The 23,626-nt window shown below is 43.9% G+C and overlaps 1 protein-coding gene across 6 annotated transcripts in view; it reads right to left on the reverse strand.

Moving 5' to 3' along the window:
• Nucleotides 1–23,626, reverse strand: part of LOC135902037 (PR domain zinc finger protein 15-like) — an 83,659-nt gene that overhangs the window by 31,854 nt on the left and 28,179 nt on the right. For all 6 annotated transcript variants that reach the window (XM_065431916.2, XM_065431919.2, XM_065431915.2 and 3 more), the window contains exons 9-16: nucleotides 23,514–23,595; nucleotides 19,200–19,364; nucleotides 15,661–15,888; nucleotides 14,933–15,088; nucleotides 12,514–12,620; nucleotides 10,197–10,848; nucleotides 7,021–7,298; nucleotides 3,237–3,326 (exon numbers count right to left, since the gene is read on the reverse strand). In XM_065431916.2, the coding sequence (XP_065287988.1) occupies nucleotides 3,237–3,326; nucleotides 7,021–7,298; nucleotides 10,197–10,848; nucleotides 12,514–12,620; nucleotides 14,933–15,088; nucleotides 15,661–15,888; nucleotides 19,200–19,364; nucleotides 23,514–23,595 (1,758 nt within the window). The remainder of the gene's footprint in view (nucleotides 1–3,236; nucleotides 3,327–7,020; nucleotides 7,299–10,196; nucleotides 10,849–12,513; nucleotides 12,621–14,932; nucleotides 15,089–15,660; nucleotides 15,889–19,199; nucleotides 19,365–23,513; nucleotides 23,596–23,626) is intronic.

Here is a 23,626-nt window from a genome sequence, read left to right on the forward strand (position 1 = left end):
ATAGACAATTCTAGAATAACTTTTGTCATCTGACGTAAGTTAAATGCAAATATTTTTGAGGGATGTCATGAGGCATGTTCACTCAATACTTTTAGTTTAACATACAGTAACACAAACGTATCGAAGATGTTAGAAGACAGGGCAGTGCCTGGTGCCTTGTACCAAACATACCCAAACCAAGACAGTCCATTAGTAACCATCCTGTCATTTCTATGCCAACGCATCTCATTAGACCTACAGACACCGAAGGTGCCGGACAATCTCAGAAATTGGACACGCTATGCACTCATAAATTGTGTTTGAGGCGAGTTTAGAGGAAGCGAAAGCTCATTTCAAAAGTTACTGGCAATTAATGATAGCGAGAGTGTAGCCATCACGAGAAATAACACTGAAATGGAAGCCATGGGTGCTGCTATGTTTCACAATGCTATTTCTTAGCATAAGCAAACATTACACATGTTTAACTTGCCAAATAATGTACTATGTTACAATGTCGTACATAAACCGCAGGAAACCAATAAGGTACAAAGCATGCACAGTAAGGATGCTGTTTCCTTACGTTTGTAATGAGTTTATATTTGGTAGCGAGCAATATTCAAAAACCCTTTAATGCTTGCACAAAGATGAAGTTTACCTAGAATGACAGATTAAAGTTTTTCAGCCATTTATTCTGCACTTAGAGAATTGCGCAGGAAAGAAAACTGCTTAAACGTTTTCCTTCCGCAAGTCCTTTCTCAATTGTTTCCATGGTTGCTGTAACATTGCCATGCCTACTCTGACCCCCCCCTTGCGACCATCATCACTTTTTTTTGCTGTGTTGTGAATTTATGATACGCGGTCTTGCACACCTCTGCATTTTGTAAAACTGCCCATGCTGTTTACATTGCTGCTGCCTATTTGTGCACTGTGTACAGGAGCTATGAAATTGTGAATAAGAGCTGTAACACTGTCTCTGCTGACGAGAAGACTGGCTGCTTCCGATAATAAGGGCACATGGGTTTTTGCATGATTTTCAGCCATTTTAGCACAATACATCGGTTAATACTTAGCAGGCATAACTGTCACAGCATGAACTACGTACTGCGGCTGTAAGTTTACAGTGCCAAAACTTGGTGGGAGACCCTTTGTTTGGAAAGTTCACAAATGAATGATAGTCAAATTAACCAGCTTTTACTCTAGTGATCCCAGTCAATTTTCATTCTTGTCAACATTACTGAAATGTTTCACCATGATAGTATAAAGAAGCAGTAAATAAATGCTCACACATTTCATTAATGAATTTTATAGTTTAAGCTATGTACTAGTGTTTCGACAAACTTGATAGCACACCTTTGCAGTAAAGTGTACTTGATTGACTTCTCTATGGCAACAGTGCACTCAATGGGAAGAGAACCGGAGGCAGACAGTTGGTTGCGGAGAGATGCAAAATGTGTGAGGACCCTACAGTCTAATCTCGCCAAAACAACATTGACGGTATGTGCAAAAAATTTCATTGCCACTGAATTTCTTGTCACAAAATTTGACAATGCAATATGAGAGAATTTGGTCTCACAGGCCAATAGTGTGCTGTGGCTTTCATTTAAATTAGACATAGCTGTCCGGATATCCAAGCGCTGATGAAAATAACCACTTTATGACCAGCAGTATTTTTATCGCAAGGGCTGTCGAACGCTGCTCCAACAACCTGGAAGTAAGGCCTGCTGTCTCCCCATGATGGTGGCTGCCGTGGGAGCCAGCAGGCCGTGGGCATTGAGCCATTTACGGAAGTGTGCCAGCCCAATGCAAAAGAACAAGAATGCATGCAATGGCAGAAGCAAAAAACCAACAAAGCGGGAGAAAGCGCTATTGTGTGAACCCATATAGATGAACATGACTGCGGCTCGGAAGAAATAACGGCCACTCGTTTAAGACAGGCAGTGTGACGAGATCTAGTCGTTGGCGGCAGTTTCTAGTAGAGCTAACCCAAGGTTTCAACTTGATAGACGTCTATGTTAAAAAATCTACAGGGTTCTCGACTTCACATTTCCAGCACAGTAAGTTAGTTCTAAAGTACGACTCTATATAAATATTTCGTTGAAGTGAAACAGCGCACAGAAAAATGTTTGTAGGGGTGAGAACTTTATGCATTAGCTCCTACAGACCTCTCATGGTGAACTGAAGATACTTTGTTGTAGCAGAAATTTCACTAAAGCAGCTTTTGTTGTCGCAGGGTTTGAATACACGAAGAAGGGAAACGCCAGAAATTGTCTTTCTCTTGGCTTACCTTTCGCCTTTCACACAAGAATTGAGCGTACGCGATGTCAGACAGACATCACCACATAAGCAAAGGCAGAAAGCATGTACCGACCACAGCGGTAAAACAATAATTCATGCCTGCGGTAACCCATGAACTTCACAAGCAAGCTATTTCCTCTAGTGCGCATGTGCGCAGTCTTTTTATCACACCTTCCCTCTCTCCTGCCTTTTCTTTATATTTCCGAGTGTGAATAAACCCGGCGCTCATCAGCTACTATGGGAGGGGCATTGCCTCCGCCCGTCAACCATCGTAACAATGCCCTAATAAAATTGTGCGCTTTTTCAGCTGTACAGGACGCTGATGCATACCTGCCAACTTGCGAGATCTAAAATTTGTAAAAATCAAGCTGATACAACACAAGGCAGGTGGGGTGTGGGTGGAAATGGGTAGGAAAGGGGGTACAGCATGCATACTTAAAAGGTTTGCCCTGAGCATTGTTCCTTAACGATGATTCGCCTTTAGACGCACCACTCAAGCAGCAACAAACTTGGAAGTGAACAAACTGACATGCAACACACTGCTTTTAGACCACAGTAACTTTTTCAGTGACTCTGCTGTCGCCGATTTTCCCTGCTTCAGGAACTGTTTGCTCAAAGCATCGGCACCTTTCATGTCCTTTCCCAATTAAAAAGCTAGGGTACGTTTTGAGACCAACAACCAAACTTTTCTTGTGAATAAAACTTATCTTTAAGAAAAAATTGATGAAACCTTAGCAAAATCAAATAATGAGCCTGAATGCATCAACATTAAGAAATTTTCAGGAGTTGGCAGGCATGCTGATGTTTTGTCACAAGCCCTGTAGTGTGCACACCTCCCCACTGAGTGCATTTACTGCGATGCTCAAAACATGTTTCAGAATTGTTTAGTGAAGGAAAAAAAAAAGCTAGAAACAAAAGGTTTTAGTAAAAACCTACAGCTGAAGTGCAATGAACCAACTCACCTTGGCAACTTCCTCCACAGGATTTGTGGTGTCTGTAATTCCACAGCTCTGATTAGTATGGACACTTTCATTGCCTAAACTGTGCATTTCCTAAAGGAGAAAAAAGAAAGAAAGATCAATCAGTTTAGAAAAGCATAGAATATATACTATCTTTGGTTGCATACACTAGACTGAGCACTTGTGAAATACAATCTTGCATTGTTTTCTACAATGAAGAAAGAAGAAACCCTAACCCAAGTCCCGTGAGTAAGTACAGTAAAGTGCAGTCATAGTAGTAGCTGCTGTACCTTATCAGACTCTTGTGTGCCCTGATAGGCATTAACGTGATAGCGTTAAAGGCCCAGTGTCACAGAAAATCCGGTGTCGGCATCTGGGGTGGCATTCTGTAAGAGTCCACCTAGTGGACTGTCCATTTCGGCCGCTTCTGATTGGATGCAGCTCTACGAGCGAGGAGGAGACGAGTGGCCCTAGCTAATCAAGAGCGGCCGAAATAGACACTCCACTAGGTGGACTCGTACAGAATGCCTCCCCTGGCATCAGCATTGGCGTCCCGTGAGTAAAAATTTCCCCATAAATTCTACACGGCACAAGAGTTCTTCAACCAGTAAAGTTGCTCATACCTTGTTTTATGTTCTTTACAAAGTTATTCCTTGGAATGTTGAGAATGACAGACTACAAACAAATGTCATGAAACAAAATGCCGACGGCGCATGCCTTTTATGTTAAATCTTCTCAGACTGAAATATTAAATGTGCAAAACCATAACAGAAGACCGGCCCACGCAAGCAGCCTCATTTTTACCAGAAAGCTTGCCTTCGAGCATAGCGTTCGCTGCCAGCATTTCCCGGTAAACGTTACAGTTACATAAGCTGCAGTTGCCGGGAAGCAACTGCAGCAGGGATCTTTTAATGATATTGCATTCCACCCTTAAAGGCGAAGCTTACGTGTCCTTAAAATTTTTGTAGCAAGCTTATGATGACATTATAACGACATTGTTAAAGCTTCGTTGTCCATAGGCGTGCACAATGCACTTGTGCACCAAAAGCAGGCTTAATTCAGTTACATTAGACATACACTATGCCATTACTGAGCCTGCATGCACAAGCCCATACAATGCTGAGCCAGGCAAGCAGCCATAACAACTTTTGCTGCAAAAATGAAGGAGTGAGTGGTTCCACCCAAAGTGCAAAGAACTCACAGCGATGCTTAATGCAACTCCAACAAACCTCCATTTGCCATTTTCTTTCTTCTTTTTTTTTGTCACTGTTGAAATGATGCCCTGCACCAGTACTCTGCTCTCTTTGTCCTTCTTAGACTTTTCTCACCCCAATAGTATTATCTTTTATTACCTAGAAATAATCTTTCCACATGGCCCAATGAAAATAGTGAGCTAATTTTCTTTATTTTGTCTCGAATAGGTACAGTAGACTTCCGTTAATTTGACTCCGATTAATTCGATACCGACCAAGGGTCATAGCCAGTGCCCATGCATTTCTATGGGTCCAAGCTTTGATCCTAAAATTGAGCTTCACCAGGTAATTCAAACTTGGCCACTCACCACACATACACCTGACCCCTCTGGTGACCATAATAGCACCCCCTTTAGCGGCAGTGTCTTTCTCGGCAGAGCTTTGGGAACACTGAATGCGATGAGCCCACACCACCACTGGTCGAAAATGCCTATTTTCGGCCAGCCTAATAAATGTTTTCAAGCAATAACCTTAGCTTACAATGCCCGTTTACGGTATTTGCTAGATTCTAACGCGCACATTTCTTTTTAGGAAAATTGGGCCGAAAATTGCCTGCGCAGTGCAATCGGATACGAAACTAAAACCGCCTTCGCAGCGTTCGTATGCTTTACCGCATAACACCAATGTATTGCAGCGAAGCTGACTTTAGGAAACCAGCCACCATTGTGCAACACTATTTTTCTCGCTAAAAATCGGGGTGCAAGTTAGATTTCTTTGTTTAGTAGCTTTAATGCAATTACTACGTTAGTGTTCTACTTCGGACACATAAAAAGAGGGCGCGCGTTTGATTTGGGGGCATGTAAGGCTCTGGCAAATACTGCCAAATGAATTGGCAGTACGTTTCGGCATTTTTATGCATCTTCTTGTTTAATTTGAGCCGCCAGATAAATTGATCGATTTCATTGGTCCTGTCAGGATAAAATTAACAGAAGTCGACGATGCTTGATTATTTAATGAAGCAATGCAGTCAGTTAAATTACACGGCATAATATAGATAGCGGCAAGAGGTAATTCAGTGACATGATCTAGTTTACTATGCATCGTGCCTGTGAATGTGACTGTCACTAGTCTGCTTTTTTGATGACGTTGCCTGTATATATTGTTCATTTACTGCAATAAGTGCCCAGAAGGAAAGAAATAATGACACTGTCTAATGCAGGTGTTCTGAAACTGGTTTTCATGAATGGCATCTTAAGATTCTGCGAGCGGAAAAACAAACCGAACCCCGCTTTCACTACGGCATAACTTTTTATAACGGTTCGGATTTAGCAAAAGTGCCCCACACTACATCCACACTTCTTATTTATGTGTTTTATTCATGGTCACAATGTGGTCTGTAATACATGGGCGGGAATGGAATTAGACATCAGAAATCAGGGGCCCTTAAAGGGCCCCTGAACATAACAAATTTCGATTATATACTGGAAGTTGTTACGTGCCCTCAAGGGAGTGTTCTGCGGCAAAAATTTTTCAAATTGATTCATTAATAGCCGAGATAGAAATATTTCAGTGCCGTGATCCCATGATTTCAGGAGGTGAGGGCCACTACCAAGTGAGACACTCTTTCCACTTGCCCTGTCTAGCCTCCGCAAGCGAAATTCTTTCCCTGCGTTCTCGCATACCAGAGCCTAAGATCACATGACACATATGTCACAGGCCCGCCTCCATTTTTTTTACCCTAGCTTTTGTGCTGTGCGGTGCACTTCTGCTGATGGCATCACACGTGAGCTGTTACGTTTTTCTCATTTTGTGCAGCAGTCTCATTTCGTGCAGCACATGATTTTGCGTGCTGCACAAGAGAACACCCGACTAGCAGTATAAGCCAGTTCTACGCGAATACTAAGAAAACACAAGTGGATCAAAGAGCATGATCGCACGCTCGAACATTGTAGAAAATAACATACTTCTGTTGTCTGCACGTGACTGCACGACATGGGAACATGCAGGCAAAACAGAAGTACATCTCTCTTGCGACAGTGTGAAGTAAAACAAGAACACACAGACAATCAGTTTGTGTGTTCCATCATTTATCTAAACTTTAATTCGTCGACTGAAGCAACAGATCACACAAATAACGAAGTTGCCTTGAATAATTGTTGAAGTCACGTCATTACAAGCGATGTCACAGCAGTGCGATGTACGTAGGCATACTTGTGCGATTACGTCCATTCTCCGACTGGGAGCACGGCGCCCGCGAGGAGAAGGGCAGACGACATTTGGTTTGAAATTTCAGCTCTTTCCGCGGTGCGTAGTGATGTAATACTCTGCAGACACGATCGTTAGTGCGCGTAGTACGCACGGTGCTTGTCAGCTCAAAATGGCCAGACTCGGTGAGAAGCCCTTTAAGGGCTCAAATCGCCGCAGGCACATCCGAAAAAGCTTGGAAGGCCTGCCAGTACACTAATTAGGCATATCGATGCTCGCACTGTGACAGGAGTTGGCAGGTGCATGCGTGTATAATTAAGAAATACATACTGTGTAATGCGAACCCCAGCAGAACTGATTTCCCGTAATACCCAATAGCAGGCACTCACTTCTAGAGGTGCTCTTGCAGCATGTTGCTTCTTAGGGGGCCGTCCTCGTGACCTAAATGCTAATGAATCAGCATCCACGTTTACAGGGTCCACCAGTGTTACAGATGCAGGAGATGGCTGCGGCTGCGGCTGCGGCTGTGCAGTGGCTGAAGCATTGTCTCCATTGGTGCCAGGGACCTTTTCGTGCTGGTTCAGATGCAGCTGCAGCTCCTCTGACGAGCTGAATGCACTGCTGCACTCAAAGCACGCCCACTGCTTGCAAAGCTCGTGCTTGGCACCTACAACATGAGAGATGCCAGTGAGCTCGCCAGTGTGCAAGCCCTTGTGTTCATAGACTGACTACAACCACAGTGAAGCATGGAATACACTTCACTAAGGTGGTCGCACCTGCGAACCTGTGAATGCTAAATTCGTACAATTCCCCCAGGCACAACATGTAAGGGAGAGGAGGGCAAGTAATTTTCTTTTTCTGAGCACACACTTTTTGCGGGATACACACACACACACACACACGCTCAATAGTTTACCTTTATATGTGGCACACAAGCAGCAGTAAACTTGTAAACTTGGAACAGCAGGGATTGACAGTCAACACGTTGTTCTTACATCACAGTGATTTCTTCAGTTACTTGCCACTGCCAATCTGGCCTACTTGAGGAACTTGCCTGAGCATATTTGTTCGAAGCAAGTACAGTCGCCGACCGATTTTCCGGACTCCAAAAATTCGGACATGCCCGATTATTCGGTCAGCTTCGCGGCACCGCCATTCTCCCCATAGACCGTAATGTATAACAACTGCCGAAAGTTCGGACACCTTGCAACCTCTCGTCTGATTTTTCGGACACTCCTTGAGCCAACTCTGTCGAGAGCACCATGCACCGACTCTGACCAGTGCATGGTTCCATACATCGTTCGACTTGCTGAACGCCATGTTTGTTTTGAACAGAGCTTCCTTGCTGCCCCATGAAGTGGCGCTACTGGAAATCCCCGCTCATCATCATCGTTTCTGCCTGGTTAGAGTGGCTCTGCAGCAGTTCCGGTTTCAGCTTAGTAAGCCATGTCAAGACAATCCAGCAGCTTATTTGTTTCTTCGCGCACGACGCTGCGAGCAGGCCACGTTTTTCGTTTGTGCGCTGTGTCAAGGTTTCGGTGATCCAACGCGGTGTACGGAAACATCGCGTCAAGTGTCTAATGGCGCCGACAGTGCCCGCACAGACTTCGCTGGGGAATGCCGGCTAGCGGGTGCCGGGAGGCCTAAGTCGCCTTCCGATGTGCGCCCCACCTGACGCGGAAAATGTTCTTCCGAGACCTGCGCAGTGGTTGCATTGCGGTTCCGGACACCGTCTCATTTGACAGTTTCATAGGTGCTGACACTGCTGTATTGACATGCGCAGAACTCGACGACGGCAAGATCATTCGTCAGGTTTCTGCTGCACCGCCGGACGATGACTCAGAGTCGGAAGATTACTCACCATGTGCTACGCTGCCGTCGCATGTGGAGCGTGTAAAAGCAGTGACTGTGCTATCAGCCGCTAATAGTGACCGTACGACCCTCTCCGAGATTCAGGCTTATCTGATTGCGCGTAAACGGAACAGCGTGCAACGGCGCATTCACGCTTTCTTCCAAGCCTACTGCCAAGCCCGAATAAGTGCGTGGAAATAAAGGATTTCATTTTTTTTTCTTAATCTGCTTTTTCGGACACCTGTTTATTCGGACATTTTCGCAGTCCCCGTGAGGTCCGAATAAACGGTCGGCGACTGTACCCCTCTCTATACGTGGCGTCATGCTGCCACAAGAGGGGCATACAGTTACCATTACAATTTACTTTTTGTACATATTTTTTCTACAATCTTACGCCGCCCAATCTATTCAACACCTTTTTCTGAAACAGTTTATTTTTCAGAAAGCTTTGCACAATGTTTGCAAAATCATAGACCAAGCCCAAATTTATTAACTTTATGAAAAATTTTGATGTGGTGACAGGTCTGTGTGAGGCAAGTCAGCGAGGCCGCATATTATGAACAATGCAAAAGTATGAAGCCTTCGAAAAACAGCTGTGCATACTTAAAGAGTACTGACACATAATATTGAAGATGTAAAGGCTCCACCGAATGATTCTTGCACGTGAAAGGATGGCACTCGGCAAGTATGAAGGTTATAAAAACAGTTGTGTAAGATATTTAACCTGGCACCAAAGCTGATGTTGAAATGCTAGACATGGTGTCACTGACATTATCGTGAAATCATGACACAGAGCGAAATTTTCTGGCATTGAGTAGCAATTAGACTGTATACATATGTTGACATTGTTCATAAGAAAAAAATAACATTAATGAAGAAGACTGCTTTGCTTGTTTCCTTTAGATGCACTTGCAAGTGGCAGCCACAGCAATTTCAAGAAAAGAGAGAGCCGTTGTATCATGACATCGAGACACATACATCTTCTGAATACTGAAACTTAAACTGGTTTGTAAAAGAAAGTATTAAAGTTAACTATTTCATGGCTGATTAGCACTTGCAGCAGTAAAGGCCTCGCGACTTCCTTTACAGAGCAGCCATGGTGCGCGGCCGATGCATGCACAGAGTTCAAACAAAACTACCATTTGCTGCAACTGCAGAGGAAACCACAGTCGCTATCGACAAGATCATGGACGGCGACTACACAGTTATGAAACCATGCAGTCGACGCACGTACCAAGTCAAAATGAAACTGCTTTTTGCCATAACTGCCGCTGATAAAACTGTGGCTGCTATCGACTTGATCTTGTGTGGCAACTACACAGTCGTAAGGCATGTGGCCAACACAGTGCTATGCGTGGCGGTAAACACAAGAATAAAGGCTTTAAAGGCATAAATAGGCACGAAGCGTTCTGGGGTTGCTATCATTGATGTACGATTTTTCCACTGCTGACTATGGTGATGCTGACTCCGCCGCTTCATTTCTGTGTACACCAACGCCAGTTCTGCTATTTTGCATCGCACATTTGCAGCACTCTGGCACTCGCCGAGCTCCAAGAGCTGTCCCAATTAACTGAAGTGTGGCAACGAGCGTTCCGTTGCATCAAGTAGTGCATGCACCTGCCAGGACCAAAAGACAAGCCTGAATTATCCGATCTTTTTACTAATTATCTCAGGTTTTACTGTACCACCTTTTGTCAACAAAAATATCACCTACCAACGATCCTGGCAGATTCTTGTTGCGAATGCTGCTGCTGGTGTTGCTGTAGTGGCTGAGGGTGTTGCTGTAGCGGCTGAGGGAGTTGCTGTAATGGCTGAGGGTGTTGCTGCAGTGGCTGAGGGTGTTGCTGTTGTGACTGAGAATGTTGCTGCTGTGGATGCTGCAAGTGCACCTCCTGGTACGGCTGCTGATGTTGCTGCAGTTGTTGCTGGATAGGCTGGTGAAGCTGTTGTTGCTGAAGCTGATCCACCTGTTGTTGTTGTTGTTGTTGTTGTTGTTGTTGTTGTTGTTGTTGTTGTTGCTGTTGCTGCTGCTGCTGGCGCTGTTGATGCTCTATCGCCTCTTGCTGGCTACAATGAGACTGATGGCTACGGTGCTCCAGCTGTAGTGGCTCTTGCTGCTGCGGCTGCTGTTGATGAAGCAGGGGCAGACCCCAGCGCTGTGCGTAAGCAGTCGAATACCACACACGCAACTCTGTGCGTGATGATAGGGCCCGCGTTGTGTTGAAGTACAGGCTTGTGCCCTGCTGGATGACTATTATGTTCTGCTCGAGAGGAGTCTGCGCTGGACGCACAAAGCGCATCCAGTTGCTCTGCGTCTCATCTGACGTGTCCAGGCAGAACACAGAACCATTCTCATCTTCTCTAACCTGTAAAAAAAGAAAGGAGAGAAAAAAAGAAATGTGCAATCAAACAGAGTCAAACAACTCGGTATAATGAAGTCACATCTGACACAAAAATAGCTTCATTATATCCAATATTCATTGTAAGCAGATATTCATTATACTTTATTATCAGCGAGAAAATATTAGATCTGCTTCCTTATATAATTTATATCCAACGATTCGTTATATCCATGTTTATTATATCGAGGCTCAACTGTATTCCCCTAGAATCCCCTATTAAATTAAGAATATGTGTAAAAACTGTACATTATTTCAGTTTTGAAAAACGAACAGCCTGTAGAGATATAAAAGAAATGCACAACTTGCACACCATAAAACAAAGTACTTTAAATAATTACGTCTTAATATCAAATTCTTCAACTAGTTCAAGGTTTGGAAAGAACGGAGAGTAACAGCATTGGTCAAGAGAACTGCACAGAATAGAACAAACTCGCGTTATTATCATGCAAAAGCAATACACAGACTGTGAAAGACATTGCAGTGGGTTGTTGTGGAATAATTTTGACCCCGTGCAATTCTCTGTGATGCGACCAACTTAAAGTACAGAAGCATTTTTCCCTTTTGCCTCCATCAGAATGCAGTCACAATAGCCAGGAATTAAACCCACACCCTCACGCTGAGCAGAAAAATGCTGCAGCCACTAAGAAATTGTGGCCCAGGAGACTACAGTAGACTTCCGTTAATTCGACTCTGGTTAATTCAGTTTTTCTGTTAATTCGATCAAGGCCAAATGTCCCGGCCGGCGCCCATGCATTCTTTTCGGCCCGAACATTTATTCTTTCCATCCTAAAATTGGCCTTCACTGGTTAATTCGAACTTGACCAGTCAGCACACACGCACCTAAACCCAATGGTGACCCCCAATAGCAACCCTTTTAGTGGTAGCATATGTCTCGGCAGAGCTTAGGGAGAGCGTATGCATTGAACACGTAATCTCCTGTCGAAAATACCTCTTTTCGGCCTGCCCTAGGAAGATTTTCAAACAATAACTGTTGCTTACAATGTCTGATTACAGTATTTACCCATTTCTAATGTGCACCTTTTTGTTGCAAGAAAATTTGGCAAGAAATTGCCGGCGCGGTGCGATCAGATACGAAACCGAAACTGCCTTCATGGCATTCATATGCTTTATTGCATAACAAGAGTGCGTTGCGACGAAGCTGACTTTAAAATACGTGCAGCGAAGCTGACTTGAGGAAACCAGCCACCATTGTGCAACACATTAAACCCTTGCCAATTTTCTTGCTAAAATAAAGGGTGTGTGTAAGATTTCTATTTTGTTTAAGAGCTCTAATGTCATTCCTGCATTAATTTTGCTTCTTTGGACACATTTTGGGGGCATGTTACGACTGTGGCAAAAACTGTCATATTAATCAGCAGTGTTTTAGTGTTATTTCTACCTTTTATGTAATTTGACCCACCAGATAATTCGAACAAGTTCATCAGCCCCATCAGGGTCGAATTAACAAGGTTGACTATACACAGAATTCACAATAAAACCCAGTCACTTAGCAAATGTTTCAGCATTAAGAATGAAACAGTGCCAAAAAGAAAGAGAGATGTTCTTGGTTCATTTCCAATGCTTCCAAGTAAAAAATATAAATCAGGCCGCTAACAAAGGCAAACTCACAAAAAGTGGGAACTGCTGAGGTCTGTCCGTTCTCCTTTGCAGGACACCTTCCATTGGTCCAAACTGTGTCCTTTTGGGAATGTTTTTCTTAGCAAAAACTCCATAAACTGCAATGAAACCAAGCCAAAGCAGTTAATGAACAAAGCTTCATTGTTTGAACATAATAATCGGTAAGTGGCCTAAATACCTTGAATGAATTCCAGTAATGGTTAAACAATATGCATGAATCAGCAAGGCAAGAAATACCATAAGCTCAGGCAATGGAACTTCATTGATATGTTCCTCGCTGTTCCACTTTCCCGACTGCTATGTCTTGTTTTCGTAGTCCTGATTTACACTGGGACTCATATGTATTATGTTCCCATTTGATACAGTCCCACTCTGCAATGTTCCCGCATTTTATGTTGCATTTTAAGGTGGCTGCCACATAAATATAATGGTGCAGGGAGAAATTGGCTCTCGCATGTTGCAACAAGCAACTGATTCACTGCAACAAGCAACCAATTCATTGCAGCAAGCAACTAATTTGTTGCAACAAGCTACCAAATCGTTCCAACAAGCTACCAATTCATTGCAACAAGCTACCAATCCATTGCAACAAGCGACCAAAGTTGGAAATAAACAAACAAAGTTGCACAAACCAGGCGCTGCACAAACATTGGGAGAAACCATGCACAAAGCACTTGGCAAAGCATCTTAAAAAGTGCGCACCGATTAAGACCTACCAGGAACCACACACTGGGCCAATACTACCATGTACACGGCTACATTTACTTTGGAACCTGCAAGGGTCTCATTTGCATTTCACAATTGTCGAATCTCTTTGGTCAGCTTCAGTGCAGTAGAACCGTGTTATGCGATGAAGTGTACACTAAATATTTCAGTAGGGGCCACTGTCATGGAACACCGTACGTGTCCCTTAATTATACATGCATGCACATGCCGTTCCTGGCCACAGTACGAGCACCGAGACGTCTAATAGCTGCACTAGCAGCCACTTGGGCAGTTTCTGACATTTTGCTCTGGCAATTTGTGCCCTTCCTCATGGTTACGTTTTTCCGGCTGGTATGTTGTTTTTTCACAATCCCTGAAGACATCCATGGGGTTCTACTGTATACACCGGCTGTTTCAGCAAAGACTTTAGGCAACGCTTATAGACAAAGCAGTAGGAAGAGAGGTGCTTTTTTTTTTCTTTTTTAGCCATTAGAATCAGTTTAGAGACATCAGTCTGCAAAATTGTGATGAGTTGCATTGGCGTTCCACTCATCGCTTTCCCACATGGCTGGCTTTCCACTTTCCAGCATGGCACACATGCGATGCTGGGTAATTTGTCATACAGCACTACAATTAAGCAGCTGCGAGAAGAGGTGGCGTGAGCACTTCTATGCTGTAATACAGGTTTTAACGAGGAGAAAGAATATAAAGTTGAGTTAGGCAAGATGTGACATCTTTATTCCGTAACTATAGCATGTGCCCCAAGGTGACTAAAATGTTAGTAAATTTTAGTTATATATATAGTAGGGGTGTGCGAGTATTCGAATATTATCGAATATTATATTTTTAATATTCGTATTAGATTTGCAAACTAGGTATTCGAAAACTTTCGAATATTAAAATGGATACAAATATTCGAAAGAAATCGAATATATTGTTGGCTGTGCGGGAGCAAACATGGTTCTTAGCGTTTATTTCTATTTAATCCGATTTTGTGCTGAATTTTGTGATAATTTCATGCTGCTGGCGAAATTTTGCTTGTGAAATACGCTTAGCCACTGAACGCCTAAGCCGTGCAAAAAAGCCAGCCTCTCAATAGCAAGGAAGCACGGGTTTGCAAACTGCGAACGAGGGTGCACTCTCTTATGCAGGTTCTGCCACCAATGCTGAGCTTGTTGCTTGACAGCAAATGCGATGAGTGACGGCTGGCAAAGGGTCAAACGGCTCCGAATATACAGGAAATTTATGCAGTATAATAAGGCACAGGTTGGCGAGAACAGACAACTAGCGGAAATTGCTAAATTTTACAAAGCTAATATCAGTCAAATACACAATCTTTTAGTAATAATGGCTTACTTGGTTAATTTTTTGCCAATGACAATGTAATTGCAATGTTCCAACATGTTAAAATAAACTGACTTGTTAATAAATGCATGGGCATATCATTATTCGATTCATATTTGAAAGTTTTGATATTTGCACAACTCTAATATATAGTTAATTAATATTTATCAAACATTTTCTGAGATCTACTGACATGAAAAATATCTCGCATAAGGAAGGAGTTATGTACTTAAAGCCTCATGAAACCCATGGTCCTCCCCCATCCCTCCGCATGAGTGGACAATATCATAAAAACAAGCGAAACCACCTAGGGCAGCAAAGACAGCCATTCAGAACTAGAGAAATAAAAATGGGTGCCCACTTGGCTCTCCATCGGAGTCCTCAGCCACTTTGTGCACGTAAAGGTAGCTGGCTGGGAGACTTGCCCATGCCCTTGTCAAAACAGGTTTGTCCACAATTAGCTGCACCTTGTGGCGTGGACACTCATGTTCGTAAAACTGATTGCAGTCATCGCACCCTGAAAAAATGGAGACAATGCACATATAATCAACAAGAAACATCAGCAATGGGTATACGTACATGTCTTGAAGGAACGTAATGTGGTTTTAGGGCAGCTTTTAAGATGTCAGCTTGATAGACACTTCACAAGTGCAAAGTAAGACGTCAGCTTGACAGACACTTCACAAGTGCAAAGTAGAACGGCATGTGTGCTTTTATGAATCATGAGGCATTACTGTATAGCACTCGCTCAGCATGTCAGCTTTAGACTATAGCCATACAACATAATAAGCTACTCCATGGCTATAAAGAAGTATCCAGATAACATCTTCTGTGCATCAAATGGATAATAGCTTTTATAAAGCGGCTGGTGTACAATGAATACTTTAATTTTGAGATTCCAAGACTGCAGTATCTCCTACACAGCACGGGCTACTAGCAAGTACATTCAATGTTGGTTAATTCAAGATGCTGAAGCCTACGGTCTGGATCTTACTGAAGCCTGCTACTTGAGTTCAAATGGATTTCATGTGGCATGGAACAGTGATGCGAATGAAACGCTAGGTATCATTAGCAGCAGCGCAGGCTCACAGTATCGAGACGTGCAGTCCCTGTCTGCATCGGCCCTGCTGTTTGCAGATCCTGCTGAAGGACCAGGCGAGTGCGAGGGACCTGGGCTGTCCAGGGCGCCTGCGTTAACCGGAGACGGTGCCATGTCCACGATGGGGCTGTTAGTCGAGTCTGGGTGCAGGCCACCGGTCACAGTCGATGCATTCTGCAGTTCTTCCAGCTCCTCCTGGGAGACGCCAGCACTGCACACTGCGAACCAAAGGCCAGGTGCACTGAGACACAATAAATGGATAGGTATCACGAAAATACCTGTTGAAATAAGGGGATGCTCAAAAATGTTCACTGTCTCTTATCATTTTCTCAGGATGAGGACATACGAAAAACTGGCAATCTTGGATGTCATTACAGATCTCTCATTCACACCAGCGAAGTGAGAAGAGTGAAAGCACCAATGGGGCCAGAACTACTTTTTCATGCATGTTCAAGATGTTCACATTTGCTTTGCATCCACCATTGAAGCATTCACCAAATCTCCCTACTATGAGAACACTTGTTCACGTAGTGGTGCATGTCACCATGCCATTTGAAGCAATATGTACATATTTTAATCACTTTCGATTACATTTTAATCCGCTTGTTGTTTTCTGGAGGTGCACAAGGTACAGTTGAAGAAGCTGGACTTCCCGAAAGCGGTGGTGATTGATTTGTGCAGTTCTACAAAAGCTTGAGAAGTTGGCGGACAGCACCGCTTTGCTGCTGCACCTTCTGCTAGTCCCCAGCTCTTCAGAAATCTTTATCCCAATCACATCCTAGTGGAACGTGTCCTTGTAGAGGCATTGAGTTCTACCGCACAGCTACAGGCTAATTATTTATCATGTCGATTAGTATCGTCTCGGACACTTTGGCTGCCATGTTCAACATTTGCAAACCAGTGCAGATTCCGGCAAAGTGGAACAGATGTTTGCTTTTGCTGAGGCGAAAAAAAAGATCAGTCTAAGACCGATCAAGCTTGCTGCCTGGTTTTCTGCCCGTTTAGGCAGAAAAGTGGACAGATTTCTTAGCATTTCTTCCACTTTTGCCCACTTTAAAAACAAGTGTAAATGAAGCCCAACACTTTAAATGTCTTGCAGCTTTAAGAAGTACAATAAAAAGCAACACTAAATCAATTCACGATCTTATTATATTCTTCCAAAACACTGTTTTCAATTATTTGGGAAAAAAAGAGGTCTACTAGTGAAAATAAAATAAAAGCTAAATTTCATTTTCTCTCGAATTACGCACAATGGCCACAGCGCCAGTAGGTGGATGTGTTCCACCACGGATTTCAAGAATTTTTGCTCGCTTGGGCTGTATTGAGAAATTTCTGAAAAACATAAGGAATATCTTTAGTTTATTTAGCATGTAAAGCAAACTTTTTTTCTTTTATCAACTGCAGTCAAAGCCACATATAACAATATCGGTTTTAACAACATATTCAATATAACAAGCAGCCAATGCACCGTCAACCCTTCTTTTATTTCTATGGCAAAATAAACTGCTTATTACGATAGTCTCATGCAGCATTATCATTCATAGCAATTAAATCTGGCTAGTGGGTATTGTGTGCCGAAGGAAAAAGAAGATTGGGAGGAAAGAAAAAAGAAAGTGAACAGCTGTCCACTTTTCGCCTGGATCTCTGGTACTCTTGTGGTCCCCGACTCGTCACGTTCGCCTGTCACAAAAACTCCAGTCTCGGTATACAGGCCCATATCGAGTGCTGCATGCCATGACTTGCAGTTACATACGAAATCGCCCCAGTCGGTATCAGTGGCTCATCTGCCCCTAATTCCACTGACGTTGTGCATGTCGCACGCCTCAAACCGTATTACTCTCCTGTTATCACCGATATTTAGATGCACCAGGACAGTGCTTCTGCCGCCAGGGATAGTGATACAGTAAAACCTCGTTAAACCGTACCCGCTTAAACAGTAGTTTCGGTTTAAAAGTAGTAAAGTCAATTCCCCGACTCAGCGGCCATTGAACATAATGTATTTTGTATCCGCATTAACCGTACCAGCTTATTGCGTACGCATCGGTTAAAACGTAGCGTTTCCACTTTTCGTCGCGCAAACATGGCGGTGCGTCGTCTCCATCGGGCGGCCCGGCAGAACAACAAGCCTCAGAGATCGGTACAACGGCCTCCAAGCGCCCTGTGCGTTTGCATGTGAAGCCGCATCAACATCAACATCATTTCGACGCCGCATGGACGCCATGCCAGAGAGCGTTGTGGCGTCGTGCAAGCGAGGACTCGCGTCATGTCAAAGCTAGGATAAAAAAGACGCCGGGTGCTCAGCATAGAAGAAAAATTAGACATCGTCCGTGCTACCGAACGTGACACGAAGAAGTCGGCGGTGGCCTGCGACATGGATCTGCTGTTGACTACAGTGTGTGGCATTTGGAATGCGAAGTTGCTCGGCAGCGCTGCTGCGACCGCGAAGAGATGTCGGCTACGAGGTTCGACTATTCACCATCGTTGCCGCTGTTGTTGCCGAAGTGTCAACTAGCGACAGTGATGAGGACGACACGGAAATCGACAGCACGGGCTATTCAGGCCCGACAGTGGCAGAAGCTGCACGTTACGTCAGCCTCGTGAATGCGATCATTGCAAGAACAGGGGCGCGATAACGTAACTAACGTAACTATTCCAAACGAAAAGTTTTCCGAACTCCGGCACCCGGCAATGAAAAAGGCGCCACGGGACTTATGCAGCACTACTGCGCGCGTGCACGGAGAATACGTAACGCCAACGAGGAATCTGTCGTGCCGTGCGAGTGTTTGCCGAGAAGAGGGGAGCTGGCTGAGAAGCTGGCACGCAGCTTCAGTAAGTTTGAGGCCGCTGTCGTCGTGCTAGGCCGCCGCGACATCAAACGAAAATAACACTTGCGTCCCGCGAAGTGAATAAATACTGCATGTTTTTTCCCCTTTCATCGCACTCTCTCTGAGTTCCGTTATCGACAGGTAAGTGGGCGATCTCATGCTATGTCGCTTAAACAGTACTACCGTTTAGTACGTACTTTTTCTGAGCTCCGGCCGACTACGGTTTAACGAGGTTTCACTGTACATGCATATAGCGTGTTTCTTGTGGACGATGCATGCGGGCGCCCCGACGAAGATGACGAGCGCTCATTGGCTCTCGAGCTGTCGGCTGAACTGGCCAGCACTGCAGTTATCCTCTGTAAATATACTTTGTAAATAGTCTCCAGTTCTTAATCCTTCGTTCGCACAATGATATTCCCTACTCCACTGCCTTGCATTCTAAGCGGTCTAGGCTGTATTACTACTAACCAAGCTGTCTGATGCCTAAATCAACATTTGACAGTTTGACGCATCAGACCACACCTCCAAAGCCGAGTAGTTGACAAATTACAGAAACCCTGCGGTTACCAACTGAAGTTCTCAATTTCTTAAAAAAATAAAGGACAATTTGCTGAAATGAAATTTGTTCACACGTCATTTCGTGTGATAAGCGGTCCTACATGACACTCTTTTTGAAAGACCAAAGATGCGAAGCAAGCAAGCACCTTCCGCTCTAGCCAGGTTGCGTGATGAAGACGGTGAGCCCGCAAGGTCGGGGAGTCTTCGACCAAGAATTCCCTGCATCCGGAGCACCGAGTGCTGGACACTCCTTGAGCTTGTGGAGGCTTCGACCGTTGAACTAAGGTCAAGCTGCTGCCCGTAGTCTGCACCTATATAAATGCCCAAATAAAAGGAAGGATGGGTTGGTCGGTGGGGGTTAGCAGAGAGTTTTGTTTTTGGGTTAGCCCCTTAGCTAGCACTGTACAGTCAAACCTCACTAAAACTAAGTCGCATCCAGAGTGAAATTACCTTTATTAAATACAAAATTTGTTATAAACATGTATATTCGTTACATGATAAAAGCGTTCACAGCATTTGCAACAGCCTACTGTCAGAACGAGCCTAGCCAGCATCATTGCCATTGCCATCACAAGATGGTGACCATGGATATCGACACGAGTTCTCAAATAGCATGACAACTTGCTTTACATTAGTTTTCTACTTTGAATGCATAAAAATTGGGCACGCATTTGATTCGGTGATGTATTAGAATTGAGGCAAACACAGCCAAATGAATCAACAGTGTGTTTTGGTGTTTATTTTTTCTGCCCCTTGTTTAATTCGACTCGCCTGTAGTTCAACCAATTATGTCAGTACTGGCAGGGTTGAATTAATGGAAGCCGATTGTAGGTTTGTTGAATTCATGTGCACCACCTGAAGCAGTTTACGAGTGGTTCAGCAATGGTGCCCTGTGAACCCCGTCATTTATTTCAAAATGTGCAAGAAAGGAGCAGAGTTGGTTCACAATTTTTCTGCACTCTCTCTACCAGCAGTCCCAACTGGGTGCAGACGTACAGATGCGAAGCAGCAGTGCAGCAGACGACACAGCACATGTGTGTAAGCGCCATTGAAACCCAGCTTACACATGTCTGCTGTGTCCATGCAATGCAGGGTATGTTGTTTTGCCTCAGAAGCGGACCACACCTGCAGCTTGGGACCTTTAAAACTTATGCGGACGGTGCACATTAGTTGGACAAGACATACACCTGCACCGCATCTGCACCTCAGCGTTCGTTTTGAGTGTCACATTGTAACTGCATTGCTCAAGACAAGCTGCACAATTTCTAGAGGTGTGCAAATATTAGCAAAATTAGAATAATGAATCGAATAGTGTCCTATTCTATTCAATCTTCGAATCAAACAGTCACTATTCGTAAATGTGAATACAGTAGAACCTCACTGATACGTTCCCGATTACGTACATTTTCCCAGGCCAACCATTCTAAATCGAAAACACAAAAATGACCCAACAGAGTTACGCTCATTTTTAGTGGTTCTTATGTTCCCAGATAACACAATTTTTTTTGCACCAACCTTCAGTACATCGCCAAACTACGATCACATGACACATTTTCCGTCTGCTAGATCCCACATAAACAAGAAAATGCGCGAGGTGGAGGAGAAATAAACATTTATTGATGAGGAAAAAAAGAAATGGCAAAAGGGAGCGGTGCAGGGTGGGTCCCTATTCCAAGACTCCAGTGGCCATCGCGACCCGCCCAGCTTGGTCCAAGAGGCCCTTCTGGGCCTCGAGGTCAGGTGCGCACAATCAAGAACAGTATACAGCTGCCCACTGTGGCAGCTTCACCGCAATACTTGCCCGCCCGTTTTACGTGAAAACGCCGGCGCGCACTCAATTTCTCATTTCGGTACCAGCAAGTCTTCTCCTACTGCAGACGAGTTACAACAAATGATTGAGGACTTTAACAGAGAGAGTGCCATGAATGAAGTTGAAGATTATTATGCACAAGACACAGATGATGATGAATAGCCGGGCAAGAAAACAAGAGTTCAGGATCGCCAGTCAACCTCTAGAGTCTGTGAAGGAGTATGTTTACCTAGGTCAATTAATCACAGGGAACCCTCATCATGAGAAGGAAATTCACAGAATAATAAAAATGGGTTGGACTGCATACAGCAGACATTGTCAGCTACTGAGTGGCAGCTTACCAGGTTTACCAGCATACCAGGAAAAGGAAGACGTACAATAAGTGCATTTTACCGGTGCTGACATATGGGGCAGACTTGGAGACTGACAAAGAAGCTTGAGAACAAGTTAAGGACCGCACAAAGAGCGATGGAACGAAGAATGCTAGGCACAATGTTAAGAGACAGAAAGAGAGCGGGGTATGGATCAGAGAGCATACGGGTATAGCTGATATTCTAATTGACATTAAGAGAAAAAAATGGAGCTGGGCAGGTCATGTAATGCGCAGGTTAGATAACCGTTGGACCATTAGGGTTACAGAATAGGTACCAAGAGAAGGGAAGCGCAGTCAAGGATGGCAGAAGACTAGGTGGGGCGATGAAATGAGGAAATTCGCGAGTGCTAGTTGGAATCGGTTGGCGCAGGACAGGGGTAATTGGAGATCGCAAGGAAGAGAGAGGCCTTTGTCCTGCAGTGGACATAAAATATGCTGATGATGATGATGACTATGATGATGATAAAATCTTCTTCGAGGTTGTCGCACGCAGCATTCACAGCAATCACCAACAATCCTATTGTGATAAGCATCTTCACCTGTCTGTTTCACAGTGCATGGTGCCGTCGAAGCGTAGCGCACGCTTTTAATAGGCGATAACCGAAACTTGCTGCCCTTTCCTGCTGCAGACTGCAATCATATACGTTTTCCAGCTGCTAGATCCCGTGTGAACAAAAAGAGGCGTGAGGTGCACGCGATAGAGAACAGTATACAGCTACCCGTCTCATGTGAAAATGAAGCTGTGCAATTTCCTATTCCGGTACCAGCAAATCTCCACCCGGGTCGTCGCACACCACATTCATAGCTATCGCTGCCAGACCTATCAGGATAAGCATCTTCACCTATCTGTTTTACAGTGCATGATGTGTAGTGCCATTGGTAGCGTACTGCGCCCTTTTAGTAGGCAATAATCCAAACACGGCACCATTCCCTGCTGCAGGCGGCGCGATGTGGGCATCACATTTCACTACCTAGGCATACGGCGTCGCTCACCAGCTCGATTTTGTTTCGGTTTCCTGTAGCCTCTTAAAACACCACGCAATATGAAAACAACAAAACGTGTCTCGGAATGCTGAAGCACTGCTAGCTGGACCCGCAACAGCATCTCGGGCCGCAACGAACCACATGACGCTTTGCATTACGTAGATGTCAACAGTACCGAGTCCGTCAAATTCCTTTAGTTACTTCGGATCGTACGCTTTCCCAGTTAGTATGTTTCTTTTTCATGTTTTATTTTTTAACGTATGAACGAGGTTCTACTGCATTCTTCTAATACTGTTCCAATATTTCAAAATATCACCTGCACCCAACCAAACATAAAATTTGAGCAATAATATCGTAAACTCTCGCCCCCGCACACATAGTATAGACATAAAACATGAGAACATGTGCAGTGGAGCAACCTACGTCGCTTAGGTAGCCATACTTTACAGGATATACAGCAATCATTCACAACCTCTGTACAGTCCTGTGCAGGCCAAGAAGCTATTTGTTCACTAAAAATGCTCCATTTGTGCTTCCAATAACCTACTGTTATAATGCACGATGTAATGGCAGAAAATCGCTCACTTTAAGAATAATAGGATGTGAACATCGTTTTATGTTAATTATTACAATGGCTGTTCATTATAAGAAAACTATTCAATATTTGATTCCATTCACTTATGGAACTAAATTCGTATTTGATTTGGTCTCAAAAATCCCTATTCACGCGCCTCTAACAATTTCTTAATTTTGCATGCTCACCTTGAACTTGTTCACAGTGGTGCAGGCAAATCGAATGGGCCTTGTACTAACCTAGTGCCTGAAACCTGTTTTCATCGCTTTGCATAAAGCCTTGGACAATTGATATCGAAACAATTACTCCAAAGGAATAGTTACCCAGTAGGAAACATTAAAAAGATGGCTATTTATTTAATGCATTTCTAAGTATTTAGGGCTAAAATTAATTCATTCTAGTCCTTCTGACGGTAAACGAATGCAGTGACACAGAATGACAACAAAGTTTAACTGAAACATCACAATACAATAAGTGTTACAACTGTCAACCAAGTCCAGAGCAAGATCGAGAAATTCAAGCACTATGTAACATTCTTGGAATAGGTGCAACACTTAACTAGCCTCCATCAAAATTTGCGCAGGACTTTACAGCTTTTAGATGCGCTGTTAAAATCAAGGCACTTGAAGTGTGCCACAAAAATGTTTACTACAATAGCCTGTCAAAGTAGTGCATGACAGATGCGGCAGCACTGCAGTTTGGAAGCCAAATTTTCTTACCATGACTGTCTTCTTGTAAATGATGATGATGATGATGGTGTTGACTTGATGTGTCCACATAGGCTTCCGAAGTGATGACATGCTTTGAGATAAAGTAAAAGGGTTCTGAGCAT

Source organism: Dermacentor albipictus, chromosome 4 (assembly GCF_038994185.2).
Source record: "Dermacentor albipictus isolate Rhodes 1998 colony chromosome 4, USDA_Dalb.pri_finalv2, whole genome shotgun sequence".
Classification (NCBI taxonomy): Eukaryota; Metazoa; Arthropoda; class Arachnida; order Ixodida; family Ixodidae; genus Dermacentor; species Dermacentor albipictus.